We start from the raw sequence: 20,393 nt of genomic DNA, 5'->3' as shown, positions 1-20,393 counted from the left end.
TAGCTTAGTAGGTGACCTAAGACAGAAATGTGGGAAGCACACTGTAAAATTGGTCAGACAGCATGAACGGAAAATCGGGGTTGACTGCTAAAGCAGCATCTACAGGAGACAGCTGGCTACACACACACAGCTACAGTCCAGAGAAGGTTCAGAGAGCTCCTCACGAGACATGAGTGAGTAACCCTTGCTCTGGGAAAGGAAAGAGTTGAAGGAAAGCCGATGTGGGTGCAGGAGAGAAAAACTGACTCCTGTTAGCATACTCAGGCTGCAAACCCTCCTATATTCAAGTGGGCCGCTCATAGCAATGATCTCTGTCAAATGGGGTGGGGGGCATATCAGAAAAAGTGGAGTTTCAGTGGTCTGGGGAGAAGTGGCTTACTCAGACCTAGGATGAAGAAGCACAGTAAACCTGGCACTCTAAGAACATGTTTGTTACATTCATTTATTTTGTGTGTATGTGGGGGGATGGGTCCATGTGTGCTATAGCACACATGTGCAGGCCAGAGGACAGTTTATGGAAGTTGGTTCTTTCTTCCTATCGTCTGAGTCCTGGGGAATCAAACTCAGGTTGTCAGGCTCGGTGAAGCTTTTTTAACTCCTGAGCTATCTCAATGGCTCAGCACTTCTTTTTTAAATGTATGGCAGAAAATAAGGAAGTGATCAAACATCAATGGGGATGTGAAGATGAACTAGAACAGCTTGAAGAGGCTCTCCTAGGCTTCTGGTCTGAGCATCAAAGGAAACTGGGAAGAGCTGAGGAGTAGCTCCCCAAGTTAGGACACTTGATTTACACGAATAATGACCTGAGTTCAAATCCCCAGCACTCATGTAAAAAGCCAAGCATAGTTGTGTATGAGGGGGTCGTTGGAGCTTGTTAGCCACCAGCCCAACTTCAGGTTCAGAGAGAGATCCAGTCTCAAAAGAGTTCCCCAAGTGAGAAGGCATGTGACTATTTACCAGAATAATATACTAGTACTACACACTGGCCAAGGAGCAGTGACAAGACCAGGAATGGTTGTGTCCCACAATCCCCCATGTGGCCACACCCCAATAACCTGAGGGCTGTCCACCAAGGTCCCCACTTTGTAACATTCTGTCCTCTCTCAGTTGTACTATTCAAGAAACCAAGACTTTAATTCATGGGCCCTTGAGAGATATCTGTTCAAACCATAACAGATACATTGGTCAAATTAGTAAAATTTGGTGAATTTGGGTAAAGAATGTGCAGGAGCTCTCAGTGTAATACTTTGAGCTTTTCTGTAAATTTGAAGTTATTACAAAATAATTTTTAATTTTGTTTTTATAAATTCTATCATTATGGGTGGTTGGATGAGGGGATGAAGCAAGGGGAGACAAGTGTTGGCTTTCAAAGAATCCACTGAAGAATAAATTTGTGTTGGACAGTGCCTTCAGTTTGTATTTTCATAATGAAATGTTACTGGGAGAACCCCCTGTCTTTTAAAGCTATAACATACATGTAGCTGTGCAAAAGTGTTTAAAATGTTTTTGTCCAAAGAGATTAGTTGCCTTGTGTAAGAATATTCTAATATGTTATAATGCCCGGGACATATAATTGCTTATCATGAAGTTTTTGTTTTGTTAGAGATGAGGTCTCTCATGTCTTGCCTTGGCTGGCCACGAATTCACTGTCTTCCTTCCAGTGCCCTGATGAACTGGGGCTGCAGGTGCCTACTACTGTGTTATGAGTTTTGAGCCCCTCTTAGTCTTTCCCTCAACTGATCTGGCCAGCTGCTTCCTTAAGAAGTAAGCTGTGCATTTCTACTTTTGTGCTTTTAGAACTTGAGAGATGATATGGCAGTAGTTTCCGGTATAAACAAGGTGTTTGTCAGCAAATGTTCTGGGTGTTACCCAAAGTCCAGGAATTACCTTTTATTTAGAAGCTGCATCTCCTTGGTTCTCCTAGACCAAGCCCTTTGGACCAAGACTCAGGGTGAAAGCCCTAGAGCCTCAATTGAGACTTGGCAAGATCTTTGGGGCAATGGCCCTTGACTAAATGGTAAAACCCCACCATTTTCCTCTCACTGAAGTGATAAAAAAATGCAGGACCATGGTGGACTATAATAGGGAGTGGCAGTCTGTGGCACATACCCACTTGGAGCCTATCACTTGTTTATGTGAATAAAGTTTCACTGGCACATAGGCACTCATCTGTTCTCACATTAGTTCTGGCTGTATCCATGCTTCATCCAGGCTTGAATAGTTGTGTGGGATTGTGGACCTAGGATTTTTGTGGTTTCCTAGACTAGCAAAGACTAAGGTGAGATCCAGAGGCATAATTGTTGGTAGCGTACTTGCCTAGCATGCACAAAGCTCCACATACAACACCACATGCAACAGGCAGAGTGGCACACACCTAGACTGTCAGCACTGGAGAGGTAGAGGCGAAAGGACTAGAAATTCCAAGTTATCCTTGGCAACATACTATGGTCAAGCAATCCTAGATTACTTTTATTTTAAAAGGTAAGAAGAGAGCACTACAAAACAGGCTCTTCTCTGAGCACATGGACAGCCCTACTTAATCCTCATGGACACTGTCCTGCAGAAGAGGCTGAGACCAGGGCATAGTCCCCAGGACTCTGAAGGAGGAGGTAGAGTAAGAAGGGCAACCTGACTGAGGCAGGGTTTAACCTGATCTATTTTTCCTTCCTTGAATGATCTAGGCTAACTATTGTGATTGTAGTGGGAGTTATGAAGGAGGCTGCCTTTTAAAACATATGTTTTTTTACTAAACAAGATGTGTTCTTTTGTTCTGTTTCACAGCTCCAGTCAATAATTAAGAAAGTCATAGCTCACTTCCACGATTTCTCAGTTCTTTTCTCGGTGGTAAGTAGCATTTCTTAATAACCCTTGGAGACTTGTGTCCTCTGTTGCTGTCAGGTTTCTCCAGGCCAGGAGTACTCAGTTCCTTTAGTAAAGCACTCAGATCCTGTCAGGTTAATGAGTAATTTTGTGCTATAACTTAAGCATCATTTAGAAGCATTGTACATGCAAACTGAATGAAGAATGTTGTTTCTATGTAGTCCCTTCCTCATCAGAGGGACATGCACCACAACTACTGCTGGTTGAGCACCCCCTTGTCCAAATGCTTGGGGCAAGAAGTGCTCCATACATGGTATTTTATTTTTGGATTTGCGGTTATACACACACACACACACACACACACACACACGCACGCACGCACGCACGCACGCACGCACGCATGCACGCACGCACGCACGCATGCACGCACGCACGCACGCACGCACACCTTGAGAGCCAGGACCCAAGTCTAAACAGAATTCACTTACATTTTATATGTATCTTTACATAAAGGCAGAGTTTCATATAATTTCTTCATAATCCTGTACAAGGGATGGAGGATGCAGCTCAGGGATACAGTACTTACCCAACATGTTCTGTGCCCACACTGCCAAACAACACAACATTCATAAGCAGAATGTCATGGTCTAGAACGTTCAACTTGGGGCATCATGTTGGCACTGGAAAGTACAGATTTGGAGACATCTCTGATTTCAGATTTTAGATTAAGGGTGCTCAGTCTGTATTCATTAAAGAAAGAATTCCAAGCCAGGTCCTTCAGGGGACTCCAAAACGTTCATTCTGCTTATCTGAAACGCCCCCTCCCAAATGACCCACAAATTATTTCCAGTTATTTGTGTCAAGTGCTTTCTTTAATCCTAGGAAAAGTTTCTGCCGTTTCTGGACATGTTCCAGAAAGAGAGTGTTCGGGTAGAAGTTTGCAAATGCATCATGGAAGCCTTTATCAAGTGAGTACAAGATGGCACAACTGGCATCCGTGACTCCTACCACTTTGTGACGTTTGTTGATGGTTGATGTACACTGAAGCCTAGTGATGTGTGCATACCTCATCCCTAAAACACCACAGGGGCTTTAAAGCAGGTGCTGTGCTAGGTACAATGGCTAATTCCTATAGTCCTATGGCCAGAAGGCCGAGGCAGGAGGATGGTAAGTTCAAGGCTAGCAAGACCTTGGTGTGTGTGTGTGTGACAGTACAGGTGTGGAGGTCAGAGGAACCAAGTAAGTTTTCTACTTACATCATGTGGGTTGCCAACCTTAGTGGCTAGTACCTTTACCCACTGACCCATCTTGCTGACTTCTTATCTTTCTAGAAGATTAATTCCTGGCCCACGGAATAGCTCATGGGGTAAGACACTTGTGCAAACCTGACAACCCAAGTTCAATCCCCCGAACCCACAAAAAGTAGAAGGAGAACTGACTCCAGAGCTGTCTTCTAACCTCCATATACATATTGTAGCGTGCCTCTACCCACCCACACAAGTACATATAATGATAAATATAATTTTTAAATGAACTCTTTCCTAAAGATTAATATTGACTGCTCTATCTTTAATGTATTTGGAACAGACACATAACTTACAGGAAGATTCATTTTGGGTGTTGATCCTGTCATGTTTTGCTTGGCACTTAACTTTCATGCAGGTTGGGGGCAGCTGCAGGTGTTAAATATAGTAAAAGACAGGCTTTCCCTTTGCCAGGCACAGGCAATGGCTTATGGTGATTTTGCATCTAGGAGCAGTCAAATGTATAAGAGAGCACCTTGTGACTTACAGAAGAGCTGAGAGGAAAACCAGAGAGCAGTGTGTCTCGTTGATACACTGCCTGTGCTCAGTACCAAACAGAGCATTTGGGGTTCTCATATAGATGCCGAAAAACCGAATCCACTCTTTCATGGCCATGGACAGAGCTTTTACAATTGTCTCATAATGTCTCCTAGGCACCAGCAAGAGCCAACCAAGGACCCTGTCATCCTGAATGCCCTTATGCACATTTGCAAGACCATGCACGACTCTGTGAAGTAAGATGCCCTTAAAGCTGAAATGCAGAATGGCTGGGCTGCATTAGGGTGACATCTGTAAGCTGCTGCTGCAAACAGCTTGATCTGGTCTAGATTTCCAAACTGGGGCTGGAGAGAGCAAACTGAATGAGTGACTGTTGCTCTTGCAGAGCACCTAGTACCCATGTGTTGGCTCACAATTGCCTATAATCCCATTTCCAGGAGATCTGACATCCTCTTCTTATCTCTGCATGCTCCTGCATGCACGCGTTACATATGAACTCATGCAGACTCACACACATACACATTTTAAAAAATGAGTAGAATGAAAAAGAGGCTGCAGAAATGGTTCAGTTGATAATGTGCCTATTGTGCAAACAAGAGGACCTGAGTTCAATCCCTGGCACCCATGTAAAAGCCAGATGCTGCTGTACACTTCTGTAACCTCAGTGGTGGGCACACAGACAGGCTGAGGCCCAGTCAGCTCGTTTATCAGAATTGATAAACCATGCCTCAAAATAGGTGAACAACAATTGACAAAGACATGTGATATCAGTGTTTAGATTCCACATGCATGTACACACACGCACGCACGCACGCACGCAGGCACACAGCACTCTCCTATTGAAAAGAACACTTCAGTCCTATAGAGCAAGGAGCACAGGCTACCTTTCAAATGAAAAAGGAGATAGCGAATGTTTTTACAGACGGCTTTCTGTTGGGGAGAGGAGCTGGTTTTGTGAAAGTGAATTCAAATTCTATCTCCTGGAGATTTCTGAGAGCAGTGATGGTATAATGGCAGCTCACTCAGCCATAACATAGTCTCTTAGTATATCCCATTCTTATCTTGTTATTTAACAAAGCTTCCCCCTTTTTTTTTATACAGTGGCTTTATGTGCCCACAATGCTAAAAGCTCAGGTCTAGCCTTAGGCTTTAACCTTTCACTTAGAGGCTGTTTCCAATTTACAAGTTGTTTGTGGCCATTTTAATCTCCAAAGAATTTTTGCACAGCAGCTTGATTCACTGGGAAGTGTTTTAAGAATTGAGAATGTTGCTTTGGAATCTCATCATCCAGGCGGTTCTTTTTTCCTCCTTTTAATTTTAGAATCTTTATAATTGTGCCTTCAATTTCATAAGTAGTTATAAAAATCCAAGGTTATTACACTTTTGCCAGGTACAGTGGCACACACCTGTAATCCCAGCACTTTCAAGACTAAGGCAGGAGGATCACAAGTTCAAGGCCAGACTGCACTGTGGGCTTTGTCTTAACAACAACAGTAATAATATATTTTCATAATACATGAGCCCAGTTGACCTTAACTGAGCAAAAATAAAGGTACTCAGCTATTTATATTTACAAGGTGGGGTTTGGCTCAAGAGACCTGCAGTGGGGGGATGATAGCTCTTAGGTACATCACCTAAGTAAGGATCCAGGTTCTGTGTTGTTGCTCTGCCATCCCTGAGCCATGCTGCATTTATCTTCCTGCTGGAAGGTGGCCTATGTGCACATTGGCCATGTCCACAGTCCAGCCCATGCCTTGGAGGATAGCAGCTTTCTCTTTGGGACAACACTTGGAAGAGTCACACTTTGCCTACATTCACGTTGTCACACCTAGCTGGAAAGGAAGCTGGAAAACATCTCAAAGTACTGAGGGCACCAAGCATAGTATCATACACCTGTAATCCTAGTACTCCAGGCGGGAAACCAACCTGGGCCTTGTCTCAAATACTAAAAATGAGAAGAACTGAGGGCACACTGTATATCAAAGAACAGTGCAATATTGCCAAAATTTATTTTCCCTCATGATAAGCCAATTAAAAACTTTCATGCCTATTTATTTTTGTTCCTGAAGATTAAACTTGGGGCCTTGCACAATGCTAGGTAATTATTCTACCACTGAACCCAATCACCAACCCCAAATTTTTAAAAACCTTAAAATTAAATTTGGAGAACTATTTATATGCATAATCAAACTAGACGCAGCAATTGAAATTTATATTTGTGTTAAATTTTCTGCAAAATATAAGTGATAACTGTTTTCAGACACATAAAAGTAAGGTGCTTAATGGATTGAGGTAGGGATGGGTAGTCGCGTGATAGAACAAGCATCACAAGGTGCTGATGGTAGAAGCTTGATGGCAAGAGTGTGGGTCTTCATTAGAAAGTTCTTTAATTAGCAGTGGTGGTGGCGCATGCCTTTAATCCCAGTACTCAGGTGGATCTCTGTGAGTTCAAGGTCAGCCTAGTCTACAGAGTGAGTTCCAGGACAGTCAGAGCTGTCACACAGAGAAACCCTGTTTGAGAAAAAAAAAATAAAAGAGAGAAGAAAGTTCTTGGATGTGTGGCAGAAAATTTTAAAAATAAGAGACACCAGGTTTTCTGTGAAGTGCAAACTCTGACATCAGCGCTTGCCGTCTGAATTCTTTATAAAGAAGAGAAAATTGCCTTCTCTTTGCTGTTGATAACTGTGCCTTGGGAATGGCGTCTTCAGGGAGAAGAGACATACATATGAATTGTGTTCCCTTTGGTTAACACTTCTATCTAAAGATAGACAGGCAGCCTGTTGGGAGTTTCTGCATCTAGAAAATGTGCAGTGGCCTCACTCTACACCACCCGCCTCTGGTGCTTTCCTCTTCAGGCGGCTACATTTGCTGCGTCCATGTTAATTATGCACCATTATTGATTGTAGTGCTCTCACTCTGGAGGACGAAAAGAGGATGCTGGCCCACTTGATCAATGGATTTATAAAAATGGTAAGTTTGTGGGAAAGAAGTTTCAGTTCACTTGGAAACATGATGTCATTGTTTATCCCCTCTCTGCTGAGAGTGGCTCACGTTGTATTCCCCAGTGCTTTTCATTTTTACTGAGATAAGATGGAATTAGAAATTTCTTACGTTTGCCAAGACTCCCGTGGGGGCAAACAGAGCCAAAAGAAACTGACTGGAAAAAATTAAAGGGGGAGGGGTGGGACAGGGAAAATGTAGATGAACGCTCCTGTGGAGTGGCTGGACTTGGGGTCGCCTCTGCCACCAGGATCTCCCCTCTATGTTGTCTTTGCTCCCACCCTCTTTTCCATTGCCTTCTGTCCTGGACAGGCTTACCTCTGACCCTACATGTAGCCTGTCAAGATGGGCTCCCACAGCTTCTGGGATTGGAGCTCTTTGGATTTATTTCTGTATTAGTTACATTTCTCATGTCTGTATTCAAATACCTGAAAAAAGGGGGTTTAAACAAGGAAGGGTTTGTTTTGGCTCACAGTTTGAGAGTACAGTCTGTCATGGTGGGAGTGGAGGTGGTGATGTCACCAAGGTGAGAACTTGAGGCCACAAGTCACTTTGTGTCCACAGTCAGGCAGAGAGAGACAGAGAGACAGACAGAGACAGAGATAGGTACAGAGAAAGACACAGAGAGAGATAGGTACAGAGAAAGACAGATAGACAAAGAGACAGCAACACACAGAGAGGCAGACAGTGCTTGTGTTTGGCATGCTTTCTCCTTTTTCTATAGTCTGGGACCACAGCATAAGGAATGGTTCCACCTACCTTTAGGGTGGATTTTTTCATCTTAGTGAAATTGACAATCATGATTAACCATACAATTTGGGAGGCCTGAGAGACTCCTGGTGACCCAAATCTTGAAGACCAAGAATGGAGAGCTAAGTCCCTGAAGTAGCTGTTATGTGGATTGGCAGGTGGTGACAAAACCTGTGCCTGGGCAGAATGACATGTGCAGAGCCACACCCATTCCATTCATTCACTGCTGCTTGGCCGTTAAACTGAAGTGTGGTGGCACATAATAGCAAATAGCTGCTCTCTCTGGTTTTTAATTTATTTTTTATTTTTTATGTGATGATTTTATACAAGTAAACATTGCATTTTGTTTATATCATCCCATTACCGTCTCTCACCCTCCCCCCACTCTGGACCCTTTCCCAACAAGTTTGCCTCTTACTTTGATGTCTTTTTTATTTCAATTTTTTTGTGAGCCACTGAGTTTCATTAGTATTACTTGCATGAGTTTGAGTGTGGAATTATCTACTGGAACATGGGCATCTTACCATGGAAGCTAACTCTACCTCCTCAGGCAGCCATCATTGTCTTATTTTCTTAGTGGGTTGACTGGCTATCCAGGCCTCTTCAGAGGATACTTCGTATGGCTTGGTAGAGTATCCAAGATAGCCTTTCGTACCTTCCCAGGCTGCTGCTGGATGGCGCCATTGTCTTCCAAATAGCTTCTTCCTGTCTACTCATGTCTGCCTTGTCATCTAGTTGTCTTAGTTTTTATGTCTCACATGGTGCTATTTTTCATGAGGGTACTGATGGGGGAGGTCCTTCGGTGTATATGTTTGTCTTATTGGTTGATAAAAAGGCACTGTTGGCCACAGGGAAGCAAGTTAGGCAGGACTAGGAGAGAAGGAGGATTCTGGGAAGTGTAGGAAAGGGATGGAGTCACCATGTGATCCCGGGAAGAGAGGACACATGTTGCTGGTGTCCTCAATAAGTCTTTATAAAATATATAGATTAATGGTTATGGTTGATACTTAAGATAGAGCTAGCAAATAAGAAATCCTAGTCATTGGCCAGCAGCATTGTAACTAATATTAATCTCTGTGTGTTATTTGGAGGCCCTGACGTGGCAGTGGCACTCAGGAGGCTGGCGGAAAGAGTTATCATTACAGGGTACAATATGGAAGCTCAGGGCTTTGGAAAGCCAAGCCTTAGATACAGTGATCCTCAGCTGTATTCTGCTGAGTTCTGTCCCTCAAAGTAAGGCATAGGTTCATCTGTGAGAGAGAGGAGGTGAAGAGACTCCACCTCCTGATGGGAAGAGACCAAAGGAGACCTCACAATGGGAAGCATTTTTTCAGTCTTTTATGGAAACATCCTGCCAGTTAGTGTCCCAGCTCAACTTTGCCTCAATTCTAGGGTTACTGAGGTCTTACTATGTGGTCCAGGCTGGCCTTGAACTTCTGGACTGAAGCAGTCCTCCTGCCTCAGTAGCTAGGATGATAGGTGCACATCCCACCTGGCTTGGAATCCTCTATTTTAATAAAACTTCAGAATCCAAATAGACTGAGGTAGAAATGTTGCGGTCCCCTGATAACAACTATGAAACGGTGAACTGTCCAAGCAAGGGTGAAGCTGCCCACTAGTTCTCTGGGTGCCATCAATTTTGCTGGAAATTCATGATTGGCCTTTCTGTTCCCAGGTAGGAAATGGACCTGGGGATTTTACTGAGTGCCTCTCCTTTGTCCTTGGCTCACATAGCATGCTGACCAGGAGCAATTTATCTTTTTCATCCTTTGTCTGCATGTCTCCAAGTCTCAGGGAATAAGGTGTGAGCCTCACACCTACTATGGGAACAGCAAAGCTCTGTGCAGACTGATTTGTGGAGCAGCAAACTCTCTCCTACTGTCCAGCTTTTCATAAACACAGGGAAAGAGGCGCCAAGGGGTTGAGGTGGAGACGCTTCCTTTTGTGACCCTGGAAGCCACCAGTGAGCTGCTGAGGTCAGGTCCCCATCAAGAGACAGTAGGGTGTGGCCCTTATTAGGGAAGCCCTTGTGACAAATGGCTCCCAAGGACCCAATTTATGTTCTGTGAAAAGGCCACAGCTGACAAACGAAATTCCATGATTTCCTTTCCTTGCCAGTCTGGAAAATTTCTATTTTTGCCCTGCTCCTGTTTTGTGCCCTTGGACTTCTTGCTCTTGTCACAGAGCTGGGCTGCTCAGAGTGATATTTCAGCTCTATTTGGGCTGAAGTGATATGAGACCTTTGTAGTCATGGAGAAAGGGGGAGAATGTATGTATGTCTCTGTGTACATATGTGTGCGTTTGTGCATGAATGTGTGGGCACACATTCATGCACATGCGTGTGTCTTCCCACTAATAACAACACTGTGCCTTTAAGCCTCTATCTCTCTTTCCTTTTGATTCTAGGTCTCCTTCGGCCGTGATTTTGAACAGCAGCTCAGCTTTTATGTTGAGTCCAGGTCGATGTTTTGCAACCTGGAACCTGTTCTTGTGCAATTGATCCATGTAAGCATTCTTGTCCTGTGTTCTTTCAATGAGTGTTGATTGGTTGTCAATATGTCACATACTAGGCTCAATCTGGGAGTGTTCTCTTAGTTATTTGAGACTAGGTCTCATGTAGTCCAGGCTGTCCCCAAATTCACTATGTAGCTGAGGCTGGCTTTGAACTCCTCATCCTTGTCGGGAGCCAGGAAAATTCCATTAAAGGACTGTCTCAAAACCTCTGCTTCCAGGGTTCCAGTAACCAGGATCTCTGGTCTGCATTGAATTGCAGATGCTGTGCTATTGAATAGCATGGCCTCAGTGGAGAATGTCTCCTAGTTTGCATCCCTACAGAACTAAGAATTTGTTAGGGCCAAGGGTGAGGTGAGTAAGTAATGAGAGAGGACAGAGAGAGTTAGGAGCGACCAGGCGAAGGGGTTGACAGAAGGAGAGAGAAATGGCCTCGTGGCCAGGGAAGCACGGTTAGGAAACAGCCAGGAAGATTCTGAATAAAGAAAAGACTTCAGTTCTACAGCATGGAACTGAGAGCTCTCTAATGATGACAAGATGCCTGTGTTTGGTCTTTATCGATGTTGGGTTGCCAGGAGTTTCCAAGTCCACGCTCCCCCACTCAGGCTACCATGGCTTGGGGCTGAGACATGCCGGGCCAGAATGTGTAGATCCTTCTCTACACCCCCACCTCCCCACCCCCTGTTTTGTGCCCTTGGACTTCTTGCTCTTGTCACAGTTCCTCCCACTGGGCTGGGATCAAATAGCTTGCAGTCTGATTCTTCAGGCACTCTCCTGCTACTCTCCTCTTGGGCTGGAAAGGTGGCTCCTTGGGGACTAAGCAGATCCACAGTTTTGCTTTAAGTCTTTGAGTGCTCTTAGTTATTTTTTCTTTCTTTTCATGTTTCGTGATTTTTTCTTCTTGAATAAAATTTCCCCCTCTCAGAAATTTGCATGCTTTTATTTATGTATAATAGTGACAGTAAAGTGGTCTTCACTGAGCTCCACTGATGGATGGGCAGGTGACCTGAGGCCCTCTCTAACCAGAGGTTTGCTGCTCTTTGAAGACTTGATGACTCCCCCCCCCCAGTCAAAAGAAATAGTAACAGCTCTGCTTATTTTAAATAACTAACAGTTGGCTTGAAAAACATCAGAAAAAGTAAAAATAATATATATGTATAAAAATTGGAAGAAAAGCAGCATTTTAATTTTGTTCTTTTAAAAATTATTCCTGGGTGTGGAGCACAGTGGCTGGGCCTAGTATTTGTGAGGCACTGGGTTCTAGCCCTGTATCCATCAGAACAGAGAAAAGTATGCCACTTGCATAACTATAATCACTTCCCAATGAAGTGTGTGCACTGCACAGTCCCAGCCTTGGAAGCAGATCACTTACCATTGCCCTTATTTTCTCCCAATCCTTATTTTCTCATCAATCTTTCCCATCCCCAACTTTTTATCACTGTAGCTGCCAAAAGTCCAGTTATGCAGAGTATGGCTATAAGGGATGTAATTCAGTGAAATCACGAGCTATGTCACACCAGCACTTTGCACAGAGTCCAACAATTGCTATTCTTAAAATCTGCCCTTGAATGATGTGGTAGACTTTGGGGAGCCCCTTTTGAGGACCTTACCCTGCCTGGGGAGTGGAGGCGGGATGGCTAGGGGCAAGTGGGATGTTGGGGGGGAGAGGAGGGAGAGGGAGAAGGGATTGACATGTGAAGCAAGTTTGTTCCTAATTTGAACTAATAAAATAAAAAAATAAAAAATAAATAAATTAAAAAAAAAGAAAAAAATCTGCCTTTGATTGCACTACCTTGAGGATGCCATGGCACACAGTTTGGGAACTAAAACTTCCATTATTCTTTTTAATTGATTTTATATCTATTGAAGAAGAACATACTTTTTATATATTTATTTCCTCCTTAGTATGTTACTTTGCACAAATCATTCCAAGACTTGAATCTAGAGACTCTACCATGAAATGGGGGTTGGTCATGGTGCCCATCCATAGGGTTGTAAGGATCAAATGAGCTGGTGGTTTGTATCAGCTGAATAATGTGGTTGTGGTTATTGGTGTTAGTATTAGCATTGTGTGGCTACATTGCTCAGTCTACTCTTAGATTTGGTAGGTATGACTAACACAGTGAGTATTATGTTTTGCTATCTTGGAAATACTTGGCTCAAGCCTAACCTACCTATTGATCTTAGTATTTCAGCGTAAGGGGCCAGCTGGTTAGTCTTGGTCCATGTTTGCTTGTTTGCATTAATGTTTGTGGAGCTCCCATCCTACCCTCTGGAAGATGTTACTTTGGGTCATGATCATTTCATTACCATTTATGTTTTATCTCTTCACCAATCTAGAGTGTGAACCGGTTGGCAATGGAAACAAGAAAAGTCATGAAGGGGAACCACTCCAGAAAGACGGCTGCATTTGTCCGGGTATGTTCTAAATAAAGATAAGGGCTCCAGACTCCTAGTATAGTGGGCTCTTGAGTTTGTACATTGCTAAATGGCTGTTCCCAGAGAAAGCTAAGTGTGTCATGAGAAGGGTGGCTTAGTGTTGATTTTCAAGATTTGTTTTTCCCTAGGAATTGATGGACTAAGCAGCTTCTGTATTGTTTTCAAAAGAAATGTCCAAGAAGTGTAAATTCCAGTACAAATCACACATCTCCAATCTCCAGATCTAAAATATTCCAAAATCTGACACTTGCTGTGATGCCACAAATGGATAGCTCCATGCTGTGACTGTGTTTCCTGTATAGAGTTGTTGAAAATGTTGTGTGTTTACCTCCAAGCTGTGTGTGTAAAGCACGTAGGAGACATAATGGAACTCTGTGTTTTGACTTGGGGTCCCCTCTACAGGATACCTCACTACATATTATATGTACAAATATTCCAAAATCCAAAACTCTTTGAAACCAGAAGCACCTCAGATAAGGGATGTTCACCCTCCTTGTGCTCTGAGGTGGTTGAGAGAGGCATTTGTATTTCTTTGTGCCAGCCGTGTTCCCTTGAAATTTCTCTGATTTATTAATATAAAATCTTTCTCTAGCAATATCATTTTCACATAATATCTTCATGCCTGATTTTGTTCTTGGTTAGGGTTATCTCCAAGTCAAAGTTACATCTAAATGTCAGCATCTTGAGTTGATGCTTGCAAATTACAGTGGAGTGGCGGTGTGTCCCCATCTTTTAAAACGAAAGCATGCAAGTGATTATAGTGAAAGGGAGGTGTCCACCCCTTCCCTGTATCTCTTGTCTCTGTCCTGGTGTCTAACACTGACTGTAGTCTCGCCAGCTTAGCTGCTTATTACCTCCTTATTCCTGAGCAGTCCGTTTCTCTGTTGTCCACACAGAGGTGTTATCTATGTATAAGTACAATGAGGGATGAGGAGCTACTTTTTAAACTCTCTAGTTTGCCCCTTTCTCCTTCTTCAACTTCCCAGGGCTCGTAACTGGGGTTGATGATGATGATGATGATGATGATGAGATGATGATGATGATGATGATGATATGTGTGTGTGTGCGCGCGCGCGCACGCACACATGTTTGTATTAGCGGAAACAGCGAGTTAGTGTTATGTGTCTACTTGGAAACACATGCTGGGTGAACATGGGCATATTGATTAATCATCTGCATCTCCCTTCTCTCTAGGCCTGTGTAGCTTACTGCTTCATCACCATCCCCTCCCTGGTGGGGATCTTCACCCGCCTCAACCTCTACCTGCATTCTGGTCAGGTTGCCTTGGCCAACCAGTGCCTCTCCCAAGGTAAGCTTGCCTGTCTGTATCCTTGATGCTCCCTTGTGACTTAGGAAGTCTGACTCAACCACATACATCTCTGCATGCATGCAGGTACTGAGGGGGCCTTTAAGGGGAAAGAAAACAGCAGTCAGGGGATATTTTTACTCTTTTTTCAGTTTTTTGAGACAGGGTTTCTCTGTGTAAGAGTCTCGGCTATCCTGTAACTCACTTTGTAACCAGGCTGGCCTTGAACTCACAGAGATCCACCTGCCTCTGCCTCCTGAGTGCTAGGTTAATATTTTTAAATGTTTCTCTAGTAGGAAATATGGAGTGAGGCAACATGGAGACAGATGGAGGAGTGAGATATTTTCCTGTCCTGACGTTCTTCAGTCCATCTCAGGCCAGGTCTGACAGCCAGACATCTTGGGCTAGGATGCCTATGGAGCCTAAGAAGTTAGGACTGCTTTGTCACAGCAGGTTCAGGGTTGTTTTTTTTATTGTTTCTGTTTGTTCGTGTGTTTGAACACCAGACACAGAAGTAGAATCAAATCTTTGGATAACAAATACTCTGCTATTGGGGGTGACCACTCCACTCTGTCTGTGTAGTTTACCTGAGAGGAGTGTTGGGGAGGAAAGACAGGGAAGGGGGGGGAGTGTAAGCTCAGCCCTGGATAAAACAGCATGGATAAAAACACCACCGCTGTGTTAGGACTTGGGACTGCTGGGACTTCACCCTGACTTTAAGCAACTACTGGGCACAGCAATGTGGTGTCTGCTTCATGTTTAAAAATTCATCTGATGATTTTTGCTTGAGTCTAAATGCAATCACACTAAACCTTAAAAGCCCATCACTGTCATTCTGAAAGCCACACAGAGCAGTTACTGGCCAAATAAATAATGTAGCCAATTACTGAGAAGGAAGAGCTAAATGTGAAGCTGTGGGAGCTGGCTGCTTTTGTTTGTATCCCCGAACATCTTCCCACCCCAACTGGCTCTAAAGTGTCACTCTCCTCCTTGTTCATTCTCTGGCTTGCCTTCATCCTGCCTCGATTACATCTCCATTTTCAGGCTGACCTCTGCCCAGGCTGAGTCCAGGGTCTTGAACCCCCTGTTGGCCAGCTCAGGATGCTAGAAAAAGCTTAGTTCCTTCCATCTGTTTGTGCACAAGGATCCACACACATAGATAGGATCATGCTGGCATTTCCTGCAGATATCCTTGCCTGTCACCTGGGAGCTCTGAGCAGCCATGAAAGCCTTGCACATCAGGGTTTCCTACCTGGAGATGGCCCAGAAACTCCTGTTTACCTTTTCTTTGAGTCCCTACTCCAGATGGTGTCTTGTCCTTGTTTGTCAGTGGCTCAAAAGAATATGTGTTTTTATAAGGAGGACATGGGAAGGGGAGAGGGAAGGATCAGGCAGCCTTCTGTTGGAGCGAAGGGTCTGAGTGAAGGTCTGGAGAAGTGGATTGATTGCTTGTGTTCAGCCACCAGCAGGGTGTGCTGAGGCCCTGGTTGATGGTAACTTTCAAGTTTCCAGAATACAGTGGGTCTGCTCCTGGTTCTGCCACTTAGGGAAATAGATGTCCTTGGACAAGTTGGCCTTTCTGTGCTTCAGTTTATTCATGTACAAAGCAGAGGTGATGGCAGGGTTATATCTCAATTGAGATACATAAAGAATAAATGAAGTCATGCCCTGAGAGCACTGAATCACTAGCTCAAAGTAGTTGGAGTCTCCAACCACAGTGTGACATTGACAGCACTGTGCTTTTGCCATTTTGAGGGCCAAGCTCACTCTCTCTGGGTGTTTGTCCCTTTCTCTCCCTGTCTCCCTTTCTTCTCTCTTCTTCCTCCCTGTCTGGGTCAGACTCTCTCTATCTCAACAATCTTGACTATGTAGCCCTTCCTGGCTGGCCTCAAACGCCTCCCGCCTCAGCCTCCAAAGGGCTGGACTTATAGGCATGCACCTCCACAGCCAGCCCTCAGATTGATCTCTCATATGCAAAACCTTGAGTCTGTGGAAAAGCCAATTTCAAAATTAAATGGCTGAGTTGGGCTTCGAATCAGAGAATGTGCAGTTCACTGCAACAGAATGAGACAACAAGCTAGGCCCAGGGGAGTGAGCAGAGCTGGTTTGTTGTCATATCTATTAAAGGTGTCTCTATTCCTCTCAGAGCTCCCTGTCTTTCTTGTAGTTTTATTTCTATTTTTAAATTTTCCTTTATTCTTGAGAAGGTAATACAAGTATACAATGAAACATGCTCATGTCAACCTCCTGTTTCTTCCCCATCAATCCCTCTCTGCCTCCCACAACATGTCTCTCTTCCAGTTTCATGTCTTTGTTTTTGATAACCTACTGAGTCCAGTCGGTGCTGCCCATGTGTGTGTAGGTGTGGGGACAACCACTGGAGCATGGGAAACCTACCATGCATCTCTGGAAGACAGCATTTCACAGCACTACTCCCAATACATTCTTCCACCCCATCCCACCCAGCTAACTTTATGCCCTCTTGTTTCATGTTGTTTTATTAAACCTATCAAGTCCAATTTGTGCTGCCAATATTCTCTTGGATTGTGGCCATGCACTGAGAGTAGTTAACCTACTACATTATATTCCTTCCTCCCAAGGCTCAGGGATCATTGTGGAACAGAGAGCAGAGTGTAAGAAATAGTGTAAGTCAGAGGTGATGGAAAGTGTTTTCCAGATACAACAGGCAAGTTGTACATTTGAGTTCATAGTGTTTGTGACAGCATTCACAACACGTACCAGTGCCCAAGCCAGACAAAAACTCAGCCTAGAGAAGGGAGGCATGATATATCACCCCTAGCTGGGAGCTTTTAGTTGATAGCCCCTGGGAGAGGGAGAGCCAGTTTTCTTCCATTCTTTCCACCTCCTTTTCATCAGTGAGTGTTCCCCAAGCCTTAGTGGGGTTGTGGCGTTGTGGGGGAGGTATTGATGTAGATTTCCCATTTACGGCTGAGCAGTCTCATTCTCATCATCTCTGCATTGACTGCTGCTCACTGTAAGAAGGTAGCTTCTCTGGCCAAGACTGAGAGCAGCCTGGGTCAGTGGCTGGAAACATGAACGTTTATAAGGCAATTTGACCCCATGATGGGATAGGAAAATAACAATAGCAGGCTCTACCTTAGGGACTGTGACTGCCCAGCCATGGGCTTTTGACCACAAATGCTAAAAGTGGGTGTGGCTGAAGGAGAACACGTGCTGTTGTTGGGTGTATAAACTAATGCAGTTTCTTGGGAAATCAGTCTGGAGGGTTCTCACAAAACTAAAAATAGAACTGCCAACCAACCCAGCAGTACCACTCTGGGCTGAATAGCCTACTACAGAGGTACTTGCACATCCATGTTCACCGTGGCCTTGCACTGGGATTTTGATTTAATGGGAAGAGAGAGGCTAGTGGGCAGGCTGATTGAAACCCACTAGTTAATAAACTAAGTTCAAAAATACAATGTTTTGAAAAAAAGAATTTCAGTGAAATCACCTTGCATGAATGGGCAATACTGCTCTCAGATTTTTGTCATTTGGAATGAAAATTGCAGTGCAGGATAGAGAATACCTCCCTAGGAGTTACTGTTTAAGGAGGCCCCAAAGATCTCTAAAATAACACAGGCTCTTGCCATTGCCCTTGGTTACCCATCATAACTTCATGGAAAGACTTTGTTGCTAAAGACACCTCACACTTTGGCTATAGAGAAATTACAAAGAAATAAATCTCAACCTGACCTGGAAACTTCCTCTTTGCTGGCTGGCTTCCATAGTGCCAGAAGATTCTATGTAGACTGCTGTAGGAGAAAAGACCTCAGTGGTCCTACCTAGCACCAGACTGTGAATGCTGCAGTGCTGACTTGAGGAGAAAGATGTGTCCTATGCTATAGTGGTATGACTGGTATGGTGAACTCAAGGGCCTGCTCCGCAAGAGGAAATTTCATTCTTGGTCTTATAATTCTGGCCCCCTTTTTTTTTCCTCAAGAATCTTTATTAGTTAAATTTGTTCTTTGACACTTTCATACACGTATGTAGTACATTCTGTTTTCTCACCCCACCCTCTCTCATCTCCCTTCTTTTAAGTTTTAGCTTTTTTCAATGTACTGTTTAAAAAATTCTGTGCTATAGTTCAGTTCACATGTTCTGTCTCTGGAAAGCATTACTCAATCCCCACCCACCCGAGACAGACAAAAAAGCTAGGCCAGATCAGTCTTTAAGGAGTCCTTTGGCCTCCTGCTTTTTAGTCATTGCTTCCTCACCATTGTTATTAACTAGTAAATAGGTCATTGCTGCCCAGCCTTTCCCCTTCCTCCTCAAGGTCACCGAGCCCAGAGGTCTTACTTTCAGTTTGCTGTGGTAGCAAGGCTCCTGGCATTGTCTACATCATGTGTGTTCTGTAGGTTAAAGGTGTGTACTACTACCAACTCCCAGCAACTCGTTTTTATTTATCTGTTCTTTAAGAACAGAATCTTTGGCTGGGCAGTAGTGGTGCACACCTTTAATCCCAGCACTTGAGAGGCAGAGGCAGGCAGATCTCTGTGAATTTGAGGCCAGCCTGATCTACAGAACTAGTTCCATGACAGCCAGAGCCATTACACAGAGAAATCCTGTTTGTTTGTTTGTTTTTGTGTGGGGAGAAGTGAGAAGCAGCTTTTGAAGGAGAAAACTTTCCTATCACTCGCCAGGCTCTTAACATCTGTGTGGAAGGCCACAGTTGTGATTCTTGTGAACAATGCAGTATGGCAGATGTGACTGTGTCCCCAACCTTGAGGCTTCTTTGGTCGGTTATTATAGCTGGAACAGTTCACAGGTGGGCAGTGGCATGAAGCCTGCATTCTCAGCTAAAAAGACAGAACCCTCTGACTCAGGGAGTGTGGTGACCACTGATAAATGACAGTTACTGATGGAACCTCAAGATAGGCACAAGTGAGTCAACTCCAGCCATGGCTTCCTTCCTTCTGCTGGTACATTTCTTGCTCAGTATTTTTATATGCAAAACATTGTACTAGAAACAAGAATGCATGTAGAGCCCCTGTATTACTGAGGGAGAGCCAGTCTGTTGACTGTTAGTGCATAAGGCAGTGTGTGAAAATGTCTTTCAGTGTGTACACGTGAGGACTCTTAGAGCGGAAAGGAATGAGTTGTCTTAAAAGAGCCAAAAAGCTTCACAAAACAGATGGCATTGAGAATTTGGGAGGGAGGGATGGTCTGGATACCCACAGTGCACCCGAGGACATTCTAGAGACTAAAATGATGGTGCAGGAAAGGGCTAGGGGCCAGGAAACAGGAAGGACAGTCCGATGGAGGAGATGGAGTTGAGGCCTTACTGTGGAGTGTCCTCAACTCCCAGTAAACAGGTCATTTCATTCTGCATGTATTACTAGTGGGTCATTTGTCTTCATATTGTAGGTGAGTAGGTGAGGAGAGTGGTATCCTGTCACATGACCTCACCTAACATTGAGACTCTGTAAAGCACCATGCTATTATGGACAGTCCCTTCATATCAGCACATACTTCTGTTCCAAATCCCAGATGTATATGGTACTAAAGGCCTGTTATCGTAGATTGACTATTTGATATATTTGTGAAAAAAACTTTGTATGGGAGTATATATGGTGTATGAATGCCTATCTGTGTGTGAGTGCAGGTGCATACATGCCATGTTGCTCTTGTGGAGGTCAGGGGACAGTCTTGTTCTGGGATGGTCTTTTGCCAGTTAACATTGGAGCATGCATGTGGGTGCTAGGAATATGAACTCATGTCTTCACACTGCATAACAAGCACTT

At 44.0% G+C, this 20,393-nt stretch overlaps 1 protein-coding gene across 3 annotated transcripts in view; it reads left to right on the top strand.

Moving 5' to 3' along the window:
- Vps35l (VPS35 endosomal protein sorting factor like) overlaps positions 1 to 20,393 on the top strand; it is a 111,694-nt gene that overhangs the window by 52,069 nt on the left and 39,232 nt on the right. For all 3 annotated transcript variants that reach the window (XM_027410169.2, XM_027410171.2, XM_027410170.2), the window contains 7 exons: positions 2,782 to 2,844; positions 3,703 to 3,788; positions 4,778 to 4,858; positions 7,529 to 7,592; positions 10,779 to 10,877; positions 13,224 to 13,301; positions 14,517 to 14,631. In XM_027410169.2, coding sequence (XP_027265970.2) covers positions 2,782 to 2,844; positions 3,703 to 3,788; positions 4,778 to 4,858; positions 7,529 to 7,592; positions 10,779 to 10,877; positions 13,224 to 13,301; positions 14,517 to 14,631 — 586 coding nt within the window. The remainder of the gene's footprint in view (positions 1 to 2,781; positions 2,845 to 3,702; positions 3,789 to 4,777; positions 4,859 to 7,528; positions 7,593 to 10,778; positions 10,878 to 13,223; positions 13,302 to 14,516; positions 14,632 to 20,393) is intronic.

Source organism: Cricetulus griseus, chromosome 3 (assembly GCF_003668045.3).
Source record: "Cricetulus griseus strain 17A/GY chromosome 3, alternate assembly CriGri-PICRH-1.0, whole genome shotgun sequence".
NCBI lineage: Eukaryota > Metazoa > Chordata > Mammalia > Rodentia > Cricetidae > Cricetulus > Cricetulus griseus.
Note: the sequence above shows the minus strand (reverse complement) of the source record. Positions and strands in the feature narration are given on the sequence as shown.